The sequence below is a fragment of the Capra hircus genome, chromosome 7, assembly GCF_001704415.2.
Source record: "Capra hircus breed San Clemente chromosome 7, ASM170441v1, whole genome shotgun sequence".
In the NCBI taxonomy this organism is placed as follows: domain Eukaryota; kingdom Metazoa; phylum Chordata; class Mammalia; order Artiodactyla; family Bovidae; genus Capra; species Capra hircus.
In genome coordinates, this window is record NC_030814.1 from 65,595,156 (window position 1) to 65,619,790 (window position 24,635).

General features: G+C 50.3%; 1 protein-coding gene across 1 annotated transcript in view; it reads left to right on the forward strand.

The window, feature by feature from the left end:
• FSTL4 (follistatin like 4) overlaps window positions 1-24,635 on the forward strand; it is a 420,441-nt gene that overhangs the window by 358,436 nt on the left and 37,370 nt on the right. The window contains exons 7-8 of the mRNA XM_018050393.1: window positions 1,978-2,144; window positions 13,881-14,001. Coding sequence (XP_017905882.1) covers window positions 1,978-2,144; window positions 13,881-14,001 — 288 coding nt within the window. The remainder of the gene's footprint in view (window positions 1-1,977; window positions 2,145-13,880; window positions 14,002-24,635) is intronic.

A 24,635-nucleotide genomic window follows, 5' to 3' on the forward strand; every position in this document is an offset into this window, starting at 1 on the left:
CACAGAGCACACCATGGCCCAGCCATGAACCATCAGGCCGCTCCACACCACCCAGGATCAAGGGGGCTCTGGCAGATGGATGCAGACCCTAGCTCTCTGCCGCGTCCGTGTGGTCACTCTAGGTGCGGAGGGGCGCTAGCCGGGTAAGGGAGGTTTCAGCCTCCTCTTCGAGCCTCCTTGGTTCCCCTCACCTGCATAATAGCAGGCAAGTTCTCTGCCCTTCCCGCTGTGTCCCTCCCTATTCCCCTGGGGACAAGGGGGCTTTCCACACTCCTTCCCACTTCCATAGAGCCTTGAGGCTCATCTCAGGAGGGAGAATGGTCTCCTCTGTACTTGGGCATGGAGCTAAACAATGTTAGCAAATCCCTCTCCCAGTCTCTGCCCCTCTGAATGTCTGAAACCTGGGTCCTGCTACAGGGGGGTTAGTGCCTTCTCTGCCCTGAGCAATAAGCCTCATGACTCAGAGGTGGGAGGGCAGCAAGTTGAACATGATTTAAGAGGGAGCTTGAAATGCATCACTTTAGTGTTTATAAAATATTATGCCGTTTGCGTCTGCATCAATCACTCGGTGCTTATCTTTTCCTCATGTGGCTCCTTCACCAGGAGTCCCATTTTTCCTGTGTGTGATTGTCCCCTCTCCACTGGCCTGTTGCCTTTTCTTCCCTCTGTATTTCTGTTTCCTTCATTTTTCATTCAGCCATCCAACGAGCACTGATTAAGCACCTAGTGTATATCTTGTTCATCTTTGTGGGCCCAGGGCTGGGCCAAGAGTGTTTGTAGCTGGGGGAAGGGCTTTGCTGCCCAGGACTGGACTGGTCTCTACTGCACCAGCTCTCACTGCACCTGCTCTGCGACGTGTGGCACCTGTGACGGATTTTGCTCCCCTTCTCCACCGCCCCGCTCCCCCTGACACACATGTACTAGCAAGAGAGTGTGAGCCTAGGTGTGCTGCCTGGTCACAGCTCAAACGTGTCCCACTAAGTCTCAGAGCTCAGGTCCCAACTCTGGGCCTTGCTCCACACCTGTCAGGGCCCCCCAGGTCCTAGCACCCTTTGCTGGCATCCCAGAATCAACCCAGGCCCCCAGAGCCAGCACACCTCCTTCTGCCTGCGCTGCCTCTCCAAACTGCCCAAGAAGACAGGAGGGAAGGGCAGTAGGGAGGCCATGCAGTCAGCAAAGCTAGCGACTCCCCACTCCAAACCTCATCCCATTTTGGCATTTGAGTAGCCTGAGTTTGATTTTTTTCATTAACCCTGAGAATTCTGAAAGGCCTGTGATTCTGAAAGGGAGATAATTTAGACCCTCCCCATTTGCCTGACAAGTAATTAGTCTTAATGCCAGTTATCAAGTGTGAAGTGGCAAGGATTAGTCATTTGTGCAGCCCAAATTACACTTCAAAAAAAATAAAGGCTGCAGTGCATGGTCGCTGAACAGAAACCCAAATCCAAGTTCACAAGCTCCTTAGGCAGCAGCAAACCTTCAAAGGTCAGCCAGTTCTCTCCCCAGGCTGCAGACAGTGCAACCTTTAATTTGCCCCCAGGTGGGCGAGAAACCTGTCGGCCCAGCCAGCGGACCTTGACTGCACTTGGCAAGGCCCAGACTCCATGGGGCCTGGTGAGCGCAGGGCGGGGCTGGCACATCTGGCTCCCTGGTTTCAGCGGGGCAGCCCCAAGGCCCCAGCAAGCCCACCTCCCTGGCTTCACTCATAGATCCACAGCCCTGAAACTTCCCCTATGCTAACTATGGTTCCTGACCTGATGTGACTCACAGAGCCCTTGGAGTGTTTGATAAAAGTCGTGGCCCCTCTCCCAGGAATTGTGTCTCTCTGTCCATTTAGCCAGCCCACTGTGGATAATGCTTCTGATCCCTGAAGTTCCCTGGGCCCTTGACCTGCAGTAGATCCCCTTGGCCACATCCTTTCGAGTAGAGACTTCACCCCCGTGGACCTGCAGCTGACAGCATCTCCTTTCCCTGCAGAGGTGGTGCAGCTCAGCCTCGCCCCCGAGGAGCGGGTCAGTGTGGCCACAGTGACCGTGGGACTGAGCACGGTGCTGACCTGCGCCGTCCGCGGAGACCTGCGGCCACCCATCATCTGGAAGCGCAACGGGCTGGCCCTAAACTTCCTGGATTTGGAAGACATCAATGTAAGTCACCAGGCTCTGTCTGAGCTCCGCCCCACCGCCTGGGGAGGCCAGCTGTGTGAGATGCCTTGTGGGAGCTGCAGGGCCAGAGGGCTTTCTTTTCATATCCCCCATTGGTGCCATCCAGCCTGGTGTCTGGAGTTATCAGTCCCACCTTGTGCAGAGAATAGGATGGGTGGATGGTGTCTGCAAACTTCCAGCCAGGCCCAGAATAAGGTGACTACTGGGGGGAGGTCTGGTGGGCGGGGCAAGAGGTTCCCGGGAAGGGGAGAGCATCTGGCTTGTGGGTGGAGATGCTCTCTCTCTCCCGGGGGAGTCTCTAGATCCTGAAGCTGGGAAGGGCACAGACAGCTGGACACTGGGGAGGGGGCACCCCCTGTGGAGGGCAGAGGTGGCCTCTGGGATGCTTGACTGGAAGGCAGGGGCAGGGGGCGAGGTAAAAGAAAACGAGATCAGACCAGAGGGACCTGCCCAGAGGTCTTGTTTGCTGGGCAAGGAGTATGGATGTGATGAGTTGAGAGGAAAAAGAGAGTTCCCGTGTCGTCACAGCCCAATGTGAGCAATGGGGGGCCTCCTGGGCTCTGAGGGCCCCAGGCAGTGTGCACTGGGGTCCCAGCATCACCCCACTCTGCCGCTCTGACTGGACAGTTTCTTAAGTGGATCCTCAGTGAATTAATCAATTAGAAAAGCAACGTTAGTGGTGCCTCCCTTCTGTGGGCCTTGAGGCATAGAAGGATTGAAGAGTATGCACTGGCCCTGGTTTGGCACTGGGCGGGGGGCGAGGGGGCGGTGGTTTCCCAGGAGTTCACGTGAGACGATGGAGTAATGTCACCCACGCAGGGTGCTGCCAGGATGGTCTATAGGTCTTGAGCTACAGTGACAGGAATTCAAGTTTCAGGCAGAGACAAGCAGCCCTGGTCTCCTTGGCTCAGGACAGGCCAACCCAGAACGGGCCACTTGGCCCCAAGACGGAAGACCTGTGGAGTCAGTGGTCAGTTCACACTAGCAGCTGTAAGGTGGGGGTTAAGGTGCCGAGGCAGAGAGAACTGGCCTGGGCCATGCGACCCCATGAGTTGGACTAGCACAAAGGGCCAGGGTGTACCCCAAAAAGAGACCAATCGGAACCGCTTGGATGGAGCATCACTCCAGCCGTCAGCCCTGCCCTGCACTGGAGTGACCCATCACATCAGATAGTGAGCTCTCCATCCCTAGAGGCATACAAGCTCAGGGTCATGGTAAACAGTGCTGCCAGCCACAAGAAGGCAGCTAAACGCCATGGCCTTAAAGATCTCGTCCAGCTCTGAGACTGCTTTGTGGAAAGAGAGGGTAACAGAAATCACAAAGCTGGGACTCCGCTACTCTCTGGGTCCCTGTGATGCACACTGAAGATGGCTGGGGAAGCAGATGAGAAGAGGGGGTCACTCTGGAGTCCAGCCCTGGGCAGGGCTGGGCAGAAGTGCCCTTCCCCCACCTTTGTCACACCAGGCAAGATGGTTTCCTTGCAGTTTCCCCTCTATAGTGAGCACGGACAGCATCCACCCACCTCTGAATGTCAGTGCCAACACAAGCCTGGTTGCTTGCTGGTCAGGTGCTCGGTGGGCAGAGTTCTTCCCCTGAGCCTAAGATGCCCAGGGTTGTCTGAGATCTTAGCAAGGAAGGCAGTGTCCTGCTTGTGAAGACTGGGGTGTGTATGTATGTGCATGTGCAGGTTATGTGTGTTGATGAGGTGCACGTTTGTGAGTGCAAACCTCTCAGGGTGGGTTGTCAGCGTTTAACCATGATTGGCCAGTGGTGATTAATTCAGAACTAGGTCAGGCCTGCCTGTGTCTGAACGTCCATGTGTATTGCTTGATGCTCTATTTAAAGACAGTAGAAATAAAGGCAGAGGCAGAGCTCCTTTTAATGCACTTGCCATCAGTTAATTAAATTACTTTGAGTGTCTTTCCCCTCCCTCGAACATGCCTCCAGCACCAACTCAATTGCATTTCTACTTTTCACAGAGAGGTTAGCAATTTGGGTAATTGTGGTGCAACTGGAGATTAATGGCCTCTCGTTACCTCCCAGGAAACCCTTGCTCCTCTGGGCAAGTGAGCAGCCCGCGAGCAAGCAGGGCCCTGTGCTTCTGAGAAACCCCCAAGTGAGGGCGCAGGGCAGTGCTAGCCCCACAGGGGTCCTGGCTTGATACATGCAAACACACACACAACACACTCACACACACAGACACATATACATACACACACATGTATAGCTGCCTTCAAGAGAGGAGAGAGACAGCACAGCCTTACTCATGAAGGGCACAGGCTCCAGGGTCAAAGGGGCCTGGGTTTAAGTCTCAGCTCTACCACTTCCTGGCTTAGCGACCCTGGAAATGGCATTTGACTTCTCTAAGCCTCAGTTTCCTCTTCTGTGGAAAGGGGATGAATAATAGATCCTGTCTCATAGGGCTATAATGAGGATTAAAAGACACATGAAGTTCTTAGCACATAATGTCCGTGCTATTATGCTCTCATTTTCATTATTTCTATTATTACTACTTCTCCCACCGGACAGCACTTTCAACCCCTTGCAGCCTGAGTCCCCAACCAGCAGTCAGCATGGTCTGGTGAGGCCCCCGTCAGGCAGATGTGACTCTGGGATGGTCCCTGCTGCCTGTCGTCACCTTGATTCAGGTCAGCCTTGATTCATCCAGAGGGAGACACTGACCAGCACCTCCAGTGGGTCCAGGGCCTCCCTGGGTGAGCCATACACCTGCTCTGAGCCTGAGGGGCAGCAGAGATGAGGTTGTCCTCCTTGAGAGGGCATTTTCAGGCTGAGCATGTTGGCAGGGGGGCACCCCACCCAGTGACTGGCACACAGCGGGGGTTCATTAAGCACAGCCCTGCTCTGGAAGGTGAGGGAAATAGCCATAGGAGGAAATTAGGCTGGATCAGGGCAAAGCTGGGTCATCAGGATACACCGGGCATTCCTGAAGTAAGACGGGTCACAGGAGAACAGTCCAGGGGGCTACCCTGGTAGAGCAAAGATCAGGGATCAGCCTGTGGCATCTCAGCGCCTACCCCATCCTGCCGTAGTCAGAGATGAAACACAACACGATCACAGGCCTTGTAATGAGCGACTGGCTCCGAAACGCTGCACTGACAGGGAAAGCTGATCAGCTTACAAAACCCAAGGCGGGGAGATTGAGAGCACACAGAGGTGTGGGCCTCCTTTCTTTGTCATTTGTGTGAGACATCTTGATTGGCAACAAAATATTCATCCCTTTTTCACTACTCTCTTAATGAGAAGCTTTCATGGGCAACAGAATATTAATTTGTCTTGTCTTATCTGTTAAGAATTCCGTTAATGAATTCGGTCACAGAGCTATTACAGAATGCCATGCTAATGACACATGTAATTAAACTTCTCTGACTTGCCAACATCAAGGAGGCCCCAAGCATCAGAATAATATTTGCTCAGAAAGTAAATGTACCCGTTTAGCCCGGAGCCGCGCAAGGAAGAACCCCTCAGATTCCCCAGTGAGCGATGTCGCTGTCAGGAGCAGGCAGGAGTCGCCAGTGTGTACACGGCTTTCCAGACAGCACACGTGAGGAAGCCTCCTCTGGATTCACTTACGAGTGACAAGCCCAGTGCCAGCACAGAGTAAAGACACTCTCCCTGGCTTCGAGGGGACAGCACAGCACAGTGTAGCAGGTCCTAGGGACCTGGTGTTCCCCCCCAAAAGAATGCCTGAGCCCTGCCCCCAGCAAGACATCTCAATCTCACAGCAGCCCGGACCATGAGGGGCCCTGACTCAGCTGCAACCAGAAAAACAAACCCCCCGAGCAGAAGGCAGCACTGGGTACTAGGAGTGCAAAGGCCTCCCAGACAGGCGCCCCCCAGCTGGGGTGGGAATCTGCCCCCCTCCTGGCAGTGGGTCTCCAGATTATGATACCTCCTTCTGTTTGCATGACAGTTTCTATGCGTGCACTATCTCCGGAGCTCACAAAGGGTGGCCTGTAATTTGTTTATTTCCCAGCCAACTGCTGGGATCTCTACAGGAGCAGCTGTGGGTCTGGCAGCTTCAGACCTAGCCCTGTGCCCCCCACCTCAACCCTCAAGGACTCAGGGCCATGGCTCCAGCTCAGAAGGTGCCCTGGTCTCGGGCCAGGCTGCTGGCCAGGAGGGCACCTACGCTGGTGTGCCAGGGTGACCCTGCACCTCTCAGCACCATCCCCAGCCCCGTGGACCTGTGGTCAGCCCGCCCAGCCTCTGTCCTGCTCTGCTCAGACAGCACAGGGCCACATGGAAGAAGGGTACCCCCATCATCCCAGGGGGCCACAACCAGAGCCTGTCGGAGGAGCTTTTGCTAGGAAAGGACTCTGCCTTAGGAGGCAGTGAGATGCCCTCACCACAGGTACCAAAGCAGGAAGAGGATCAAACGGGTCCCCTTTGAGGGCTCTCTGGGCCCTGGGGTCATGTAGTGCTGTGATAAGGAAATCACCTGAGTGACAGAGCCCTGTGGGATATGAGTCCTGCATAGGAGCCAGGAAGCTCCCTTTTTCACCGGACAACAGAGCCTCAATCTTCCTTGTCTCATAAGGGCTCAGAGCCAGTCTTCAGTCCGGGGTGGGGCCCATCTCAGCAGCAGATCCATACACTCCTCACCTAGCCGGGCCTGCACACTGGGTGTTCTTCAGGGTTGGGGGAGGCTGCCCCACTATCCGCAGAAGCAGGGCCCATCCCGGCCTCAGCGCCCTGCCCAGACCACACAGCAGCTACTCAGGAAGGGAAGGGACCGTCCCCAAACCCAGTCTGCACCCCCTGCTCCAACAATATCACCTGCCCTCGCCATGTAACTGTCTTCTTCACTGTCCTTTATGTCCCTAGGGACAGGGGCTGCCCATGAAGGGAGCAGAATCAGGGAGAAGACATCCCTAAAGTCCCAGAAATTAGCTGATCCCCAAATCCTTGCTAGTGTTAACACAGGTGTTTCTACCATTGGTACCAAGATGCTGCTGTGTCTGGGGGCCGGTCTCCGTGATAGCCCATTCAGAAGCATCATCTCATTTAATCCTCATCACAACCCTATGAGGCAAGTAGAATTCTGTCACTCGGGTTTCAGGAACTTACCGGAGCCTGCAGCCAACCTGCATACCCCAGTTAGAGCTTCATGGGTTCCTTGCTCTTAGGACAATAGCATCTAGCACCCAGCATTGCCAGGGTCTCACTCTGGGGCAGCTGAACCTACCTTCTGCTCTAGCAGTAATGGCTACAGTACCTGAGCCCCAGTGGACGTGTCCACTCTGGGTGCAGCCATGTGTCTGGTGCTCCAGGTCTCATTAGCTGCTGGCTTCTGCGCAGCAAAGAGAAGGCAGAAAGCTCTTAGACCAGCACATGGAGTTGTTTGGCCAAGATATTCTCAGGGAGAGGAAACATTTTTCTATTGTATTCTTCTTTAAAAAAAAAAAAAAAAGCTCACAACAAACCCTAGTATACTGCAAATGACTTGAAAGAGCCACTCTTTTTTGTTGGTTTTTTTCTTTCACCAAATCTCCCTATTTGGGGCTTTCAAATGTCGACAGGCAGAGTACAGTGATAAAAGCAGAAAAACAAAACCCATTAGAAGAAAGTATTTGTGGCAGTGTTTGAAGGATGTGTTAAAAGGTTCACTTTTTTCCCATGCCTAAATGGTGTAAAACCATGAACAAATAACTCTAATGAAGCATACGCTCTCAGCCAGCTCTTCTTTGGAAGTGAGTTATTAAAAAGACCAAAAGAGAATGATTTAGGAGCTCATGACTCATTTAATTTTTATTGTCTTTATATGAACCAGTCATGAATCCGTTGTAAAAAGATGAGAGGCGTTTGATTAGCATGGAGAGCTGTTTGCAACATGCTAGACGGTGGTTGTAGGTTCTGCATTAAAATAATCTCATTAAACGCTTGGGTACATTTTGTTTTAAGATCTTGGAAAACACTCTACTTGAAGCATTCAAAGGCTTTGGCCAGTTCTCTCCAGCTCCTGTCAAATAAACCCTGGTAACGGATGCACCTCCGGTTCTTTTGAGCTTTGGATGAGCTCAAACCACTAGGAGGATTGGCCAAAGCTCTCCTAGAGACAGAGCTTGGCCCATGGTACAACAGCTTGTAGAGCTCATGGGGGACTCTGCCCTTCCAGGTACCTCATCTGGCCTTAGCTTTCTCAGTGGCCTCCTCAGGGTTACCCCTCATTCTCATTCTTAGTGACCACTTCTGGCCCCATCTCAAAGGGACAGGGCTCCTCAAGAAGGTTCTGATCTAGCTTCTAGACCCTAAATGCAGAGCTCCAAGCCCCATGCCGGGAGCTCACGTTCAGGCTGCTTTTAGGCTTTGCATCTGCAAACAACACTGCAGTGAGCATCTTTATACATACCTCTTTGCACATTTCTCTAAGTAGTTGTTTAAGTTCTTAGAAGTGGAGTAGCTCCATCGAGGGTGGACACATTTTCTGTTTTGATGGATATTGCCAAATCTCCCTACAAAAAAAAGTTGCACCAAGTTTATAGCCCTCCCAGTGGTGTACACAAGTTTTAAACACCATAATAGGTGAAAATTCCTGATTGTAAGTCTTGTTGGTCCCTGAAATGAGCCATGGAAGGAAATTTAATCAAATCCTCTCCGGGATGTTTCATAAACAGCAAGAATGCCGATCAGCCATCTTGGCTGACAGTGTGATCCAGGTTAGAGGAGCTGGGAAGGCTCTCTTGGCTTGGGGACTCATGATCCAAGTCTTCCCGAGGGAGGGCTGCAGGCTTCCCAGATGAAGGCAGCAGGTTCTAGACAGTTTGAAACTTCAGTTTGTTACCGACCAGGGTTCTTGGCCTTCCCTCAGTCAATAGAAATTCCCTAGGGTCCAGACAAGAAATTCAGGCAAGGCTTTATTGGGGACCCTGCTGCAGCAGAGGGGAGCAAAAATAAACGACAGTTTCCCTTGCTTGCTTGCTTCTGAGGGGGACAAGCTGATTCCTCATGTGGGGTGAGGGTAGGGGTGTGGCCGGGGGTCTGGCTAGAGGGGTGGTTTAGGTGTTTTGCTCACCTGTTAGGTAGTGCTGTCTGCAGGGGGCATGTGCAGTGCAGACATCTCTGAGGACCCGCCATCACCAAGGCGCTGCAGTGTTTGGGTCCATTTGTGCAGGTGGGATGCTAGGGTTCATGAGATTCATGGGGACAGAGTCAAATCGGCCTGGAGGGAAAGACCCTCTACTTTCTCCATCCTCTCCAAAGAAAGCCAAGGAAGCTCCTAAGAAGGGCAGAGTTAGAAAAGCTTGGAATAAATGTCTCTAAATGGAGTTTTAAACTTGTAGCATTGACAGTGAAAAGTGAAAGTCACTCAGTAGTATTCGACTCTTTGTGACTCCATGTACAGTCCATGGAATTCTCCAGGCCAGAATACTGAAGTGGGTAGCCGTTTCCGTCTCCAGGGGATCTTCCCAACCCAGGATCAAACCCAGGTCTCCTGCATTGCAGGCGGATTCTTTACCAGCCAAGCCACAAGGGAAGCCCAGCATTGACAATACCATTAACTTCACCTCTGAAATCATTTTGGAGTCCTTGTGTTTAACATTTAGTCACTAAATAGTCAGCACTGATGGCTCATTTTCATATTACTTCGACTTGACTCACATGTATCACTGTGACAACATCTCCCATCTTGCCTCTGCTTAAATATTGTTTAATACTCAAGTCTTATTTAATTGCTTGCTTTATTAAGGGCAGATACCTAGAAAATAGCTTCTTAAAAGGCAAAACCCATTTCTTTAAGTAAAATCGTCTCTTTTCCAAAGACAGATGTGCATCAATACAAAGAATGGTCTAATCTAGCATCTGTTTATTTCTGGAAGGAACCTTGATTTTGCTAATACATTTCTATGCATCAGAGCAAAAGAAAAAAAAAGCCATCCATAAAAAGACAATTACAGAGATGCAATCAAGCACTGATAGCAGTATTCAGACACATCTCAGAGAACCTTCAGGAGAGAAAGGATTGCAGCTTTAGTTTTATGTAACTTCTTATAAATCAATTTTTAAAGTAATTTCTTTACATCCAATGAGGGAAATTTGATTTCTGTAGCCAGTATTCATGTCCCAGAAACAATATGCACTTTTTTTCTATAATTATATGATGCCCATTGTTTCAGCCCAGAGACTTTTTTTTTTTTGAGTACAGAATCACATTTTCCCCAGAGCCTGAGTCACAGGCTATTAATGAGTTAGGTGTTCCAAATAGTGCATCATCCATCCAGCAGCCCCACACCCTCCACACCTGAGGGACCACACCTCTGCTCCCAGGAACACTGAGGGAAAAGCAGAGGCTAAGCAACTCTGCTGCTGCTGCTGCTGCTAAGTCGCTTCAGTCGTGTCCAACTCTGTGCGACCCCATAGACAGCAGCCCACCAGGCTCCTCCGTCCCTGGGATTCTCCAGGCAAGAATACTGGAGTGGGTTGCCGTGTCCTTCTCCTAAGTCCCTTCAGTCATGTCCGACTCTGCAATTCTGTGGACAGCAGCCCACCAGGCTCCTCTGTCCACGGGGTTCTCCAGACAAGAACACTGGAGTGGGTCGCCATTTCCTTCTCCAAGCAACTCTGTTAGAGGCTCACAGAAGCCGTGAGCCTAGTCTGGGGTTACATGGACTCTGCCGGCTGCCATGTGCGGAGCCCTCCCAGCGTGCCCCAGTCTGAGAATGCAGTGTGGAGAAGGAGGCAGGGTGGGGAAGTGGGGACAAGGCCTGAGATTGGCTCTCTGCCTCCCTGCCAGCCACTTGATTTGTACCCCTATGTGACTGGCAACATCTGGGGGCATGGTATGTCAGGACACGTCCTGGACATGTCCATTGTCCAACCTGAAGAACCAAAATCAGGAAAGCCCCTGCAGAGAGCCCAGCTCAGGGCCTTGTACGGTCTGCTCAATGAGTATCTACTGAGGGCCACCCTGTGTCAGTCCTACGCCAGGTACTGGGGACACAGCAGCGAGCAGCGGGCACCAGTGTCCCTGCCCTCCCCCAGGGCACTCACATGCTAGTCAGGGAGACAGGTGGCAAACAGTACGCTAAATGGGAGTAAGACAAGGGGCGTCGCTGGGCTGTGATGCGGAGGAAGGACGCAGAGCGCAGCAGTGGAGCTGACTGCATCGAGCCTGCGGCAATAGCAGTGGAGGTGGTGGAGAAGGTCAGACTCTGAATATATTGTGCAGGAGGGCTCTACTTTCTCATCCTGTGGGGACTGGCTTTTGTTTTGCTTTATGGTTTTCAGGGCTTTTTTCTGAGGCTTAAACCAGGCGATGTGTGTCAAGATTCTCAGCACACAGTTAGCTCATGAACCCTGAGCTGGTAGTGTTACCTAGCACCACCCTGCAGTGGACCTGTGGGCACCTCAGCCTTGGGGCCCTTCTCAGCCTGCAATCCCCATGACCACACCATCCCATTGAGGTGGCAGTACGAGCAGAGGGTGCCAGAACCCGAGACTGGCTACAAGGGCCCTCCTGTCAGGAAGAGCTGTGGATAGGAAGGCTCAGGAAGGCAGCCCAGAGGGAAACGCCAGGGGACTCCCCCCAGCATCAAACTCCAAGAGCAAATGGGTCTGGTGTCGCCCTTTGGGATGGAGTCTGTAGTCTGTCTGGGAACCAACCAAGTGAGGTGCAGAGGGGTTCCCAAGGTAGGGGCCACACCCAGCTCCCCAGCCCTCTCTCAAGATGCCTTTCCAACCTCTGAGACTCCAAGCAAAATGTATTTTCCTTCAGACTTAGGTTTTAACACGGGAAACAGCTCAGATTAGAAACATGTCATCCCCAGAAGCGAGTAACTATTAACTTTTCATAAGCAACTCAGGTATGAACCCTTTATGACTGTGTTCTGACACAGGACAAATCAGCTATCTGGTGTTTTATTTTTATTATTGAAGTTTCCACCGGGTAATCGGAATGAGGCTTTTTAAAGCAGAGCAATGTTTCAGAGAAAACTCTTAAGGGTTCCTGCAGCCTTCTCCAATGTTTTACCCCAGTGGGAGCACTTCTGAGTATCATTTTCCTTGATACCAAGAGCAGGCTGCATGCATCCACTTTCCACCTTCCTTAACCCAGACCTCACTTGGGCCTGCACCCCTCATTAGGTTAACTAGCCAGAAAGCCTCCTTAAAGGACTTGTGATTGTGACTGGGCCCTTGCCACACTGACTAGTGGCCTTTGTCCCTCCTGCCACCAAATTGCTTCCGTGGGAGGAGGGAGCTCAGGAAGGACAAGAGAAATAACAGGAGGGATGGTTTGGTGTTGTCTCCAAGGGGTCGGGAGGAGTTTTGCATCTTCTGTTAATAATAAGAAAAGTAGACAAATGTATACCTATGGCTGATTCATGTTGACATACGGCAGAAACCAACACAGTATTGTAAAGCAATTATCCTTCAATTAAAAATAAATAAGTTTTTTAAAAATAACAATAAGAAAAGGAGCAGCCCCATGTCTGTCATGCTTCCCATCGGCAGACAGGGCATAGGGATTTTCCACAACCTCCAGGCAGGGGAAGCCAGTTCCCAGAGGGATGAGGGGACATTGGTCAGTGACAGTTCAAGCTAAAACCTGAGTCTCCTGAGTGCAGCACCGCGCTTCCCCCATCACTCCTCGCGGCTAGGGCTGCCAGCCCCATTTCTTACCAGGGAGTCAGGATCTGTTCTGCCCCGTAAGCTCTGAGTACCACACCTCAGACATGTTTGGTAGCTAACACCAAACTCCCTGAAACGCCAGGCAATTCCATCCCCAGCCTGTCTGCAGCTAGTGCCTGGATGGGGCCAGCATTGTGCAGGGCTCTGCAGAAGAGGCAGCTGGCTGGAAAGCCCTTGGGGCAGTGCTTCCTGCCCTGTGCTTAGCAGGTGACTTTCATCAGCCTGAAGCTCCCTGCTGCTCATCCCTCCCAAGGTGCTGGCCAAATCGGACCCCACAGTGAGGCTGCAGATGTCACAGGGACAAGGCTTACCACTGAGCCATCTCTCATGGAATGGCTGACATTGGCCCCACCTGCTCTCTTTTACATCCTGCCCTGTTTTCTGTTTGCCTTCATTTTCCTGAGAGTTCTGTTTTCCTTTGCTGAGTTTACCCAGATCTCTGCAAGCTGCCTGAAATTATTTGGGGAGGGAGGTAAGATCTAAACCAGTGATAGGCAAACCATACCCTGTGAGCCAAATGCAGCCCACCCCATTTTTAAATAAAATTTCATTGAAACATAGTGATACTCATGAATTTAGGTATCAGTATGGCTATTTTCACACCTCAAGGCAGGGTTGAGTAGTTGACAGAGCCCTGTGGCCCGCAAAGCCAAAATATTTGCTATCCAGTCTTAATAACAAGTTTGCAAAGGAGGCCGCCCTCCAGAGCATCTCAACAGGTGGACAAAAGTCCAAAAAACCAGCCAAGCCAGCAGCAGGATTAACAGGCAAGGCAGGTGAGGCCAGCTGTAGAAATGGAGATGGAGGGTGCTGGGGAAGGCATTCAGCCGGGCCTCCCAGAGAAGGTGAATCAGGTCGTAAAATGATGTACAGGGTCTGAGCAAGCAGCATGGTGGAGACATGGCGGTCCTGCTGCCCAGCCCCACAGCCAGCTCTGGCTGAGCAAGGGGCCAGGCAGAAAGGACATCCTCGCAGCTGCAGGGTTTCTGTTTTCTGGCAAATCCCAAAATCTGGCTGTCCTTCCCAGCCCACTCAACAGAGAAGCCAATCTTGTCTTCCTTGCCCAAGCAGGACTTCGGAGAGGACGACTCCCTCTACATCACCAAGGTGACCACCATCCACATGGGCAATTACACCTGCCACGCCTCCGGCCACGAGCAGCTGTTCCAGACCCACGTCCTGCAGGTGAATGGTTAGTAAATGGCTCCATGCATGTTGTTGCCCCAAAGTGTTCCCCAAAGGCTGCTCAGAATAACCCTCCTCCTCTCTTGCATTCTGTCTTCTTGAAGAAATACCTGACCCCAAAGTGTCCCATTGCTCCCGTATCTGGGGCGGTGGGCAGGGGCAGAGTCTGCTAACTCACTTCCCAGTCTGGCTCTTCCCTGAAGCCTCCTCTGATGAAGTGAGTCCAAGTGGGAGGGGGTGAGTCATTTAGGTGGGTCAGCACCCCAGGGAAAGTTGACGTGTCAAGCCATGCCCAGCTGGGCCCCACTGCTGGCACTGAGCAAGCCTGAGCAGGGTGTCTGTGCACCAGAGAATAATGTGAAAGCTCCAAGTCAGCCCCAGATCCTTGGTTCCAGCCGGTGTCCGGGGCTTCTGTTTTAAGATAAAGTGTACGCAGTGTTGAGGATCATTGCATCACAAGGTTCAGTATCACTTGCCTCTGGGATCCTGGGTGACAAGCCATTTAAGGACAACAGAGTAAGCCCAGCTTGCCTCTGCATTTGTCCTATAGGATGTTTTAGGGATTTTTATATTCATACTGCCTAAGTCATATTTTATTAGTGTTTCCCTTGAGCTGGGACATACTTAATCCTCTGGGGTTTTGTGGCTATGCTTGTTGGCTTGACTCCAGATGTACAGTGAAGCTGCTGGATTTCATCAGAAATAACACACAGGTTCCTAGTTATAACATCCCTTGGATGAGCCATCCAAGCTGGCATTCAGAGTTCATTTGTGTGTGCAGCTGGTAGGCAGTGTCTGGGTCACTCCAGGGGCAGATTGTGTGCTCTGCAGTGTGAAGAGGGCACTGCCATCTATAGCTGGCGAGTGGTACCCAGTGCTGTACAGTGTTGGTAAATACGTGGGTGCACAACAACTCCATGTGACTTGGCACAGCTCCCTCTGGTCCTCGGACCCACTGAAAATGGGAAATCAAGAATTCCCAGATCCTCCATCCAACCCTTCACATCTTGCCCCCACCCCACAAGAACTGAGGACACAAGGAGAGGGCTTGAGCCTGTCCCCTTCATTTCCTCCAGAACAAATCTGTGGGGAGAGGGGCCTGGGTGGGGGAATCCACCTGCCCAGGAGCCAGAGTAACTCACGAGTGAGAACCTGTCCTCACCTCAGGCTTCTGCAGGAGATGCTGTGGTCTTAAATACTTTCAATATACAAATTTCAGGTCCACACAAATTGCTGGGGGATCCTTCTGCCTCGTGGTCCCCCAGAATTCTGAGACAGAGCTCATGATGGGGGATGAACCATTTCCTCCCTCCCAGTGCCGAGTCCGGGAGCAGGGCCCAGACCTGTGGACACCATGTGCTGCTGGCTTTAAAGCAGAGACTAGGCTGCTCCCTGTCACTACTCGGGTGGAGAGTGGGCTGTGCAGCTAGAGAGTTTTGTTCAAGCCTCCCTACCCACCCACCAGCCTCTTGCTAAAGGGGCTGCTTGGGGCCTCAGGAAGTTGAAACAGCAAAACCTCCCTGCTGAGATCCAGAGAGAAGCCACTCGAAATCCATTTTCTGAGTGCTGAGAGATTTAAGGCTTCTCTTTAAGCTGAAGTCCTAGAGTCAGAGGCAGCACACGGGGACCTCTGTATTTTTTTAATAATTTTATTGGTTATTTATTTGTATATCTGGTGCATCAGGCTTAGTTGCACAGTCAGGATCCACGTTGCACCATATAGGATCTTCCGTTGTGGCGCAGACTCTCTAGTTGTGGTGCACAGGCTCAGGAGTTGTGGCCTGTGGGCTTTGTTGTTCCAAGGCATGTGGAATCTTAGTTCCTTGACCAGGGATCAAACCCGTGTCCCCTGCATTGCAATGTGGATTCTTAACCATTGGGCCACCAGGGTAGTCCCAGGACCTCTGTATTTTGCAGTAGGCTTTCTACCTCACTCCATGGCGCACTGTGTTCGGCTCCATGGCGGTCAGGCTAGGCCATCCGGGTGGGCCTCACTCCAGGAGCCCTTGAAGTCCCTGGGCTGGGCTGGCCACTGGCACCTGGGGTGGCATTTGGGTCCATTAAGCAACTCCTCATGCAGGATAGCACTAAGGTAGACCCAGTATTGCCTCCCAAGGACATGAGTCCATTGCTGGTTGACCAGGGACAAGACACAAGGTTTTCCGGAAGTGTATTCCAGAAGTGAAGCTTACTGTGTTGACTGAGAGGGAAGACCACCCTATCTGTGTGGGAAGATGGGAAGATGCTGTTGAAAGAAGAATGGCATGAAAGACACAATTACAGTAGGAACGTTTCCCAGATACCTACTGGGCACCTTCTCTGTTTCACAGATGAGGAAACTAGGGGTTGGAAACTACAGAGAGATTAAATTACTTGCCCAGGACCCTCAGCCCTACAATTAGTAACAAAGCCTGGACTCTTAATGCCTTTTCCGCCCCTTCACTCTGGAACATTGCATTGTGGCTGCTGTTAACCCAGGTGTGGTCGGTCGGCAGGTTGGTGTTGATCTGCTAAAGGGGCACGCTGTGGGGGTGGGGGGGTGTTGCAGACAGGAAACAGCAAACCTGCCTGGCCTACCCCCGCCTCAGGTGCTGAGCTCAGCTCAGAAGCAGCAGGCATCCAGTGAAGGACTTACAGCTCAGATATAAGGGCAGCCCCTGCCCTCAGCAGGACTGATGTCGGTGACCTGCACAGCTTGGTCGTCCAGCTCTTGGTGGGTTCAGCAGACCCTGTGCAGACACCGATGCTGCTCAGGATCCCAGGGTCAAGAGGGCTGGGCTTCTAGGGAAAGCTCACAGAGGCAGTGGGCTTGGGGGCTTCCAAGCAGAAGGACTGGGAAGGAGAGAAGGCACTGTCTGTGCTCAGTACAGAAGCAACACTACCTTGCTGGGTCATCTTGTTGGGAAGTTGTGAGAGAGCAGTAACAGGTTCTTCTGTAGGGTTTGTTCCTTTTTGTCATTCACCCCCAGCATGAGTCAAAGCATGAAAGATGTCCCCTAGTAACCTGGGTAGAATTAAGTGTGGTCACTCAGCTGTGCTGCAGGTGGTGAGGTTTGGTCTCCTCTTGGCCTGGAGAGGGCCTGTGGCTTATTTAAGCTGAGGCAGTGCCTGGGACACAAAGGGAGTGATGTTCTATGTCAGTTCCTCCTGCTAGCTTCTCCTCGGTCAGAGTGAGGACAGGAAGGGGAGGATGATGAAGTGGGGAGGGGACGCCTTGGCCAGCGCCCTGCCTCTCAGAAAGCTCAGAATTCTCCAGGTGACCAGCAGGCGTGCCAAGTATGTAGCTGGTGGGCCCAAGAGACAGAGAAATCATTCATGCGAAACCGCTCAGACGAATAGGAACTGGGTGAGGCTGTTCCACCCAAGGCACAGTGCAGACCCAAAGTGGAGACACTTTTGTCATAAGGTCAAGGCATGAACTCTGAGCCAGAGAGGCCTGAGTTCAAATCCTAGTGCTGGTACTTCCTTGACATACATCTTAGGTGGGTAAACTCACCTGTAAAATGGGAATAACAATATACCTTATAGGCTTGATGAGATAGGATATGTGTCAAATGCTTGGAAAATACCTGGAAAGATGTAGTTCAAAGTCCAAGATGGGACAGATATAGGGGAGATTTTGTTTTGTCTCAAACCATATTTTAACCATAGTTGGTGCACACAGATGGTCTGAGCTCACAGAGCTTGCAACCCATTATACAGATGGGAAGATCAAGATCCAGAGGAAGTTGCCAGGCCAGGAATAAAATATAGACTTCTCCCTGGAGCTGCTCCATTCCCTGGCGGCAGGGGCAGGACCACACATACAGGCTGAGCTTCTGGGCGCCTTCTGGGGCTTCTCCATCCAGAACTCTGCCTTGACCTGGTTTGCTAAAGGGAATACTTCTAGGCAACTATTTCCTTTCTTTCTCAAATTATTAGTATAACTTCCCCATAGACCAGGCCTCCCAGAGATGAGACCCAAACACTGACATGATTTATAACTTCATGCAAACCTCCTGCATTGCTTCCATAAGAAAGAGGAAAAACTTCAGACATAAATGATTAATCCATTAAATTAAAAACACCCTCGACCTCCCCACAGTTCAGAAGTAGTAACGATTCATTCCCAAAACACAATAGTAATCTCCCGAATCTGTTGATTACTGCAGCTTGGTACTTTTGTGAATGTGCCTCTTACTTAAGACATATTTATGCTGCCTTTCACCTTGGAAATGATCGATGTTTCCCAAAGAAAATGTGCTGTTGCGTTATGTATTCAAATGTTTTCACGGGAAGGTTTTGCAAATTTAAAAGGAAATGAATGTGTTTACCCAGGACAACATTAATTTCGAATGATTTTGGTGTGTGAATTAACACAAAGGAAGAGAGGAGATCAGGGCCAAAGGAAAGCAATTGGGCTTTGCCTTGCTTCTGGCAGAGAGCTGCATCTCCACCCAGCCCCACCCTGGAGAGGGTAGTCTCTCACAAAGAAAATGCAGGACTTCTCTCTGATGGGAACCTACCCAAACGGGGACCTCAGGTACCAAGGTCTTGGACGCCTCCCTGCTCAGGGTTCTTCTCAGGCCCTCCCTCTCCTGGCAGGAGGCTGGATCCATGCCTCTGGCTACAGTGCTCACTCAGACCTGGTCCACACCACCTCAGTCTTAGCGATGCCCCATCGCACTTGAGGAACACAGTTGGGTCCTGTAAGCAGTGACCAGGCTCCCACCCAAATGATGGGATGGTTTTATTTTTTCCCTCTAACATCCTAGTACCAGTTATCAACTCTGCAATGGTCAAGGCAGGGCAACATGGGCTTCTCGGTGGAGCTCCTTGGTGCCCTGGAGCCTGCCTTCCATTCACAGGCCACCCTACCCTCCACTCCACCATGCAGGCCATGGGACCGGGAAGATCCAGGAGGCGCCCAGGGGCCTGGGTCAGTCTGGAGGGCCCCTTCCCATTGCTGCTGGCTGAGCTGTGCCACTTTGGCCTCCACCATGCCAGTCTCTCAGGAACCATGGGAGTGGAGGCCCAGGCCACTGTTTCTCAGAGCGGCAACAGCAGTTTCCGTGCCCAGGAGCCCACGTATGCACACACACTGAGACCTGGGCCCTGCCCCACCCCTCCCACATGCTCCTACCCTGTGAATGCCTCGCTCCCAGACAGGCTGCCCTGCCCCCCTGACTCCCCTGCCCTGTACTGATTGTTCCCTCGGCTAAGAATCTCCCTTCCCACCATCATCCCCCCTCCACCCTGCCTTGCCACCAACACCACGTCATCCTCAGGATGGTCATTCATTCAACAAGCATTTACTGAATTTCTCTCCATAACACTCACCAGGCTAAGCACTGAAAACACAGCAGTGGAGACACCAAAATCCCCATCCTTGTGGAGCAAGTCAAAGGGTGGAAGATACTAAGGGGGAAAATGTTTTAAACAAGAGGGGATAAGGAGACTCCAATAAAAGCTGGAAACTTTAGGCAGGATGGCAGGTCAAGGCCTTACTGAAAAGATGATATTGTGTCCATGTGGTGGGAAAGTCAAAGATGCCTCCAAACGATCTTTAAGGAGGAGGAGTGGCCATTCGCTGAGCGGAGAAGAGGGTGAAGGAGCAGGCTTGGGGAAGGAAGATCAGGAGCTGATGGTGACATGATAAAGACAAGCTGTTATCATGTAGCCCGTGTGGTATCTAAGTCTGGAGTTGAAGGGAGAGGTTTTGACTGGAGGAATAAATGCCATATGCCTCACAGGGTGGGTAGTGTTTAAAGTCAATGGACCAAGGTAGATGCTGAAGGAGGACAGATAGAAAAAGTCCAGCAAGCGGGCATGATAGCACTGGGCGCCTTGGGGGCGGGGGGGTGGGGTGGTGGTGAGAAAGAGCAGGCAGGAAGGCACAGACAAAGCCAGAGATAGGAGGACCAGGAGTGTGGTATCCAGGACGGAGTGATCAGCTATGCTGAATTCAGCCAGAGGTAGGTCAGGGAAGGTGAGGACAAGGAACTGGCCATTGGATCGGGTCAGTGGAGCTGGGCATCACTGAGGCCCAGAGCAGAGACGTTTCCATGGTGCTGCGGGGATGGGTCTGCTGGAGCTGGCTCTGGGGGGAAGAGAAGTGAAAGCTACCAAGTGCAGATAACTCTTCAGGGTATTTCTAAGAAGAAAAACAAGGCACAGTTGGGGAGAGAAGCAGAGGCAAAGATGTTTGGGTTTTTTCCCCCCAAGATGGAAATTAAAAGCATTTGTGAACTGATAGGAAAGATCCAGTCGAAATGGGGAACTGATACAGGAGGGAAAGAAAAGTGCTGGAGCAATGTCCTGGATGAAATGTGAGGGGATGGAATCTAGGAATTAGGCTCGTGGGACAGAAAACTCAAAACCGGCGTTTTTCTGGAGAAGGGAAAGAGAGGGTCTGCCCCACCTCCCAGCCTATGGGGTAGGGGACAAAGGGGAGAGGGAGCCGCACCCACTTAAGAGGCTGCAGGAGAAGTGTCGCCAGGCTTCCATCTGAGTGAGAAGGTGAAGGGACACTCACAGAAGAGTCTGAGGAGAGAGGGTATTTTGCTGATGGTGGAACATGAGTTCTAGAAGGTACAATAGCAGGTTTGGGATAAGGGATGCCCCCAGAGACCTCAGCTCTTGTGAAGACTGACAGGATCCCAAACCAAGGGCATGAGCAAACGTGTCCTGGTGGTCCTGAGCTGGAGATGAGACTGGGACGGGGCCACTGGGAGGCGGAGCATTTGAGGAGTGAGGCCCATCTTTAGTCTGATGGACAGACGGAGGTCTGAGGAGGAGTGGTTGTATACCCCAGGATGGCTTCAGCAACTGGAGACTCCAGTCCGGCCAAGGGTGCCCCTCTCGGCACCCGGGAGCCGTCTTCTAACCCCTGCCACTGGAGGCCCAGTGTCTTTGTCCAGCAACTAGACCCTTGTTTTTGAGTGGATGATTCCACACCTTCAACTTTCAGTCAGGGTTTGTTTTGTTCCACAATGCTGCCACCTTTTTCAGTTCAATCCATCTGTGAGAGCTTCCCCATCAGGGCTGACCCAGCATCTCACCTACAACCTGACGAATAGAAACCAGTCCCCCAGCCCTCTGGAATCAAAACACTCTGGGGTGGGCCCAGCATTGTTTCAACAGGCACCTCATCCCACCCTCCTTGAGTACATGCTCAAGTTGACCTCTTCATGGGTCCACAGAGTCCCATCAGACCTCAAGGCAGGGGCAAAGGCCAGTCTTCAAGGCTGGTGCTGGCCACCAGGTACCTTACTGAGGAGGGCAGTCCACAAACCCACAGCTCACAGGACAAACCTATTATCAATAGCGGGGCGGGGGGGGGGGCACCATGGCAGAAGGAAGGTTGGTGTTTCCTTTGTGAGGTGGAGAGAGTGCATCTGAGTGCTTTATTCAGATAAGTCTTCCCAGACCCCAGCCCCATTCGCCTTCTTGCCATGCCCATCACACTAGCAATTATGTTATTCACCTTCCTCCCGACAGAAAGCTTCATGAGGCCAGAGACTGGGCCAGTCTTTTTCACCGCTCTGTGTGTAATGCCTGACACTTGATGGTTACTCAGTCACTTATTTCTGTATGATTCTTTGTGACCCCATGAACTGCAGTGTGCCAGGCATCCCTGTCCTTCACTTTCCTGGAGCTTGCTCAAACTCATGTCCACGGAGTCAGTGATGCCATCCAACCATCTCATCCTCTGTCACCCACTTCTCCTCCTGCCCTCAGTCTTTCCCAGCATCAGCATCTCTTCCAGTGACTCAGCTCTTCGCATCACGTGGCTGAAGTATTGGAGCTTCAGCTTCAGAATCAGTCCTTTCAATGAATGTTCAGGGTTGATTTCCTTGAGGATTGACTGGTTTGATCTCCATGTGTTCCAAGGGATAAGAGTTAATAAATGTTGGCTTCACAATATTGAGTTGACAGAACTTTGTAAACATCAACCAAGACCATGTGGTGCTGGACTCAAAGATGGGAATCCCTCAGCCCTCCTCACCACCGCCAGTGCCCCTGCGGTCTCTTCCTCTCCCCTCCCCCATTAGCTATTGTAATTCTTGAAATACTTTGTGAAACCTGATATGAAAAAAAGGTCACACCATGACCTGTTTTTCAAAATTTCTTCTACTATTCTTGCACATTCTTCCTTCTAGCTAAATTTGAGGGTTGTTTTGTCAAGACCCCACCAATTGATTTGAACTGGAATTAGATTAAATGTTTGGCATAATTTGGAGTATCTTGTTTCCTAACAGCAGTAAGCCTTCCTATCCAAGACCATCTCTCTCTAGTTTTTCAAGCCTTTTTTCAGTGTCTTCAGGGGGATGTTATAATTTCCTTCATGTCCGTCTGCTGTGTTTTCTGTCTCGTCACTGCGAGTACGTAAGTTTGTCTGTTTGGGTGCTGGCCCCTTTACAATATTCACTTCTAAAACCTTTCATTTTTGGTTCATTATCTGGACCATATCCAAACAAAGTATCATTTTTCTCCATCTCTTTAATATTTGTTTCTTCCCATTTCTTGCCTTCTGTTGACAATAACATCCACCAAATGTTGGCAGTCTGGTATTACCTTCTTTCCTCTTTTGTTTTTTTCCCCACTTCATGTTTCACCATTCTGAAGAGAATGGTGCCATTCTTTCATTTTATAGAGATATTCGTCATTGTAGGAAGAAAATGTTATTCTGTTCCTATTTTATTGAGGTTTTTTCCCCCCAGGAAATGCATTTCGAGTTTTTCTTTCAAATGCCTTTTAGTGTCTAGCAAGATTATCAAATGGTGTTTCTTTTTTGACTGCCTTTGACTTGGATATGATTAAGTACAGAGTTCCTAATAGTCACTGAAGCACGTTATATTTGGTCCCAGTATGTTCTTTTAATTCCATGCTGGATTTGATTTGCTAATATTTTTATGTGTGTATTTGGTTTTTTGTGTTTTTAATTTAATTATTTTATTTTGGAGTATAATTGATTTACAGTGTTGTGTTAGTTTCAGGTGTCCAGCTAAGTGACTTACTTATACATATACTCATTCTTTTTCAGATTCTTTCCCCCTATAGGTTATTACAGAATATTCCATAAATTTCCGTGTCCTATACAGTAAGTCCCTGTTGATTATCTGTTTTATATATGGTATGCTATGCATGCTAAGTCACTGAAATGGTGTCCAACTCTTTGCAACCCTATGGACCATAGCCAGCCAGCCTCCTCTGTCCATGGGATTCTCCAGGCAAGAATACTGGAGTGGGTTGCCATGCCCTCCTCCAGGGGATTTTTCCCACCCAGGAATTGAACCCATGCTTCTTTTATTTCCAGCATTGGCAGACAGGTTCTTTATAACTAGTGCCACCTGGAAAAGGGAAAGTGTTAGTCACTTAGTTGTGTCCAGCTCTTTGCGAACCCATGGACTATAGCCCACCAGGCTCTTTGGTCCATGGGATTCTCCAGGCAAGAATACTGGAATGGGTTGCCATTCCCTTCTCCAGGGGATCTTCCCGACCCAGGGATCAAACCCAGGTCTCCTGCATTGCAGGCAGATGCTTTATGGTCTGAGCCACCTGGAAAGCCCATTGTACTCATGTGCTCATTCACTCAGTTGTGACTGACTCTTTGCGACTCCATGAACTATAGCCCACCAGGCTCCTCTGTCCATGGGATTTTCTAGGCAAGAATACTGGAGTGGATTGCCAAAACTCCTAATTTATTCCTCTCCTTTACATTCCCCCTCTGGCAAGCATAAGTCTGCTTTTGAAGTCTGTGGGTGCCAGTAAGTTCATTTGTATCATTTTTCCCACATATAAATGATATCATATGACATTTCTCTTTGACTAGTTCTCCTGTCTCCAGGTCCGTCAATATCTGTTATTTTTACTTTGTATTGGAATGTGGTTGATTAATAGTGTTAGGTTTGTTAGTTTCAGGTTTACAGCAAAGTGATTCAGTTATACGTGTATCTATTCTTTCTCAAAAAGTTTTCCCATTTAGGTTATTACAGAATATTGAGCAGAATTCCATGTGTTATACAGTAGGTCATTTTTTAGTAGGTCCTATTTTAAATATAATGGGGTATACAGGTCTATCTCAAACTCTCGATGTATTCCTCCCCACAACCTTTCCACTTTGTTAGCCATATGTTTATTTTCTAAGTCTGTGGGTCTGTTTCTACTTTGCAAATAAGTTCATTTGTATCATTTATATAGATTCCAAATATCAATGGTATCATATGATATTTATCTTTCTCTGTCTGACTTATTTCACTTAGTAAGATAATCTCCATGTCCATCCATGTGGCAGCAAATGACATTATTTCATTCTTTATAATGGCTTATAAATTATACCACATATTCTTCATCTGTCAATAGACGTTTAAGTTGCTTCCATGTCTTGGCTATTGTACATAGCACTGCAGTGAACTTTGGGGTGAATGTGTTCCTTTGAATCATGGTTTTCTCCAGATGTACGCCCAGGAGTGGGACTGCTGGATCTTACGGCAACTCCTTAGGGATGTTTTCAGCTATTATCTCTTCAAATATTTTCTCAGGTTCACTCTCTCTCTCTTCTCCTTCTGGTACTCCTATAATGTGAATGTTGGTGCATTTAATTTTTTCTCTTCTGGCATCAGCTGTGCCAAGTGTCTTTCTTAGGGCATTTCATGTTGT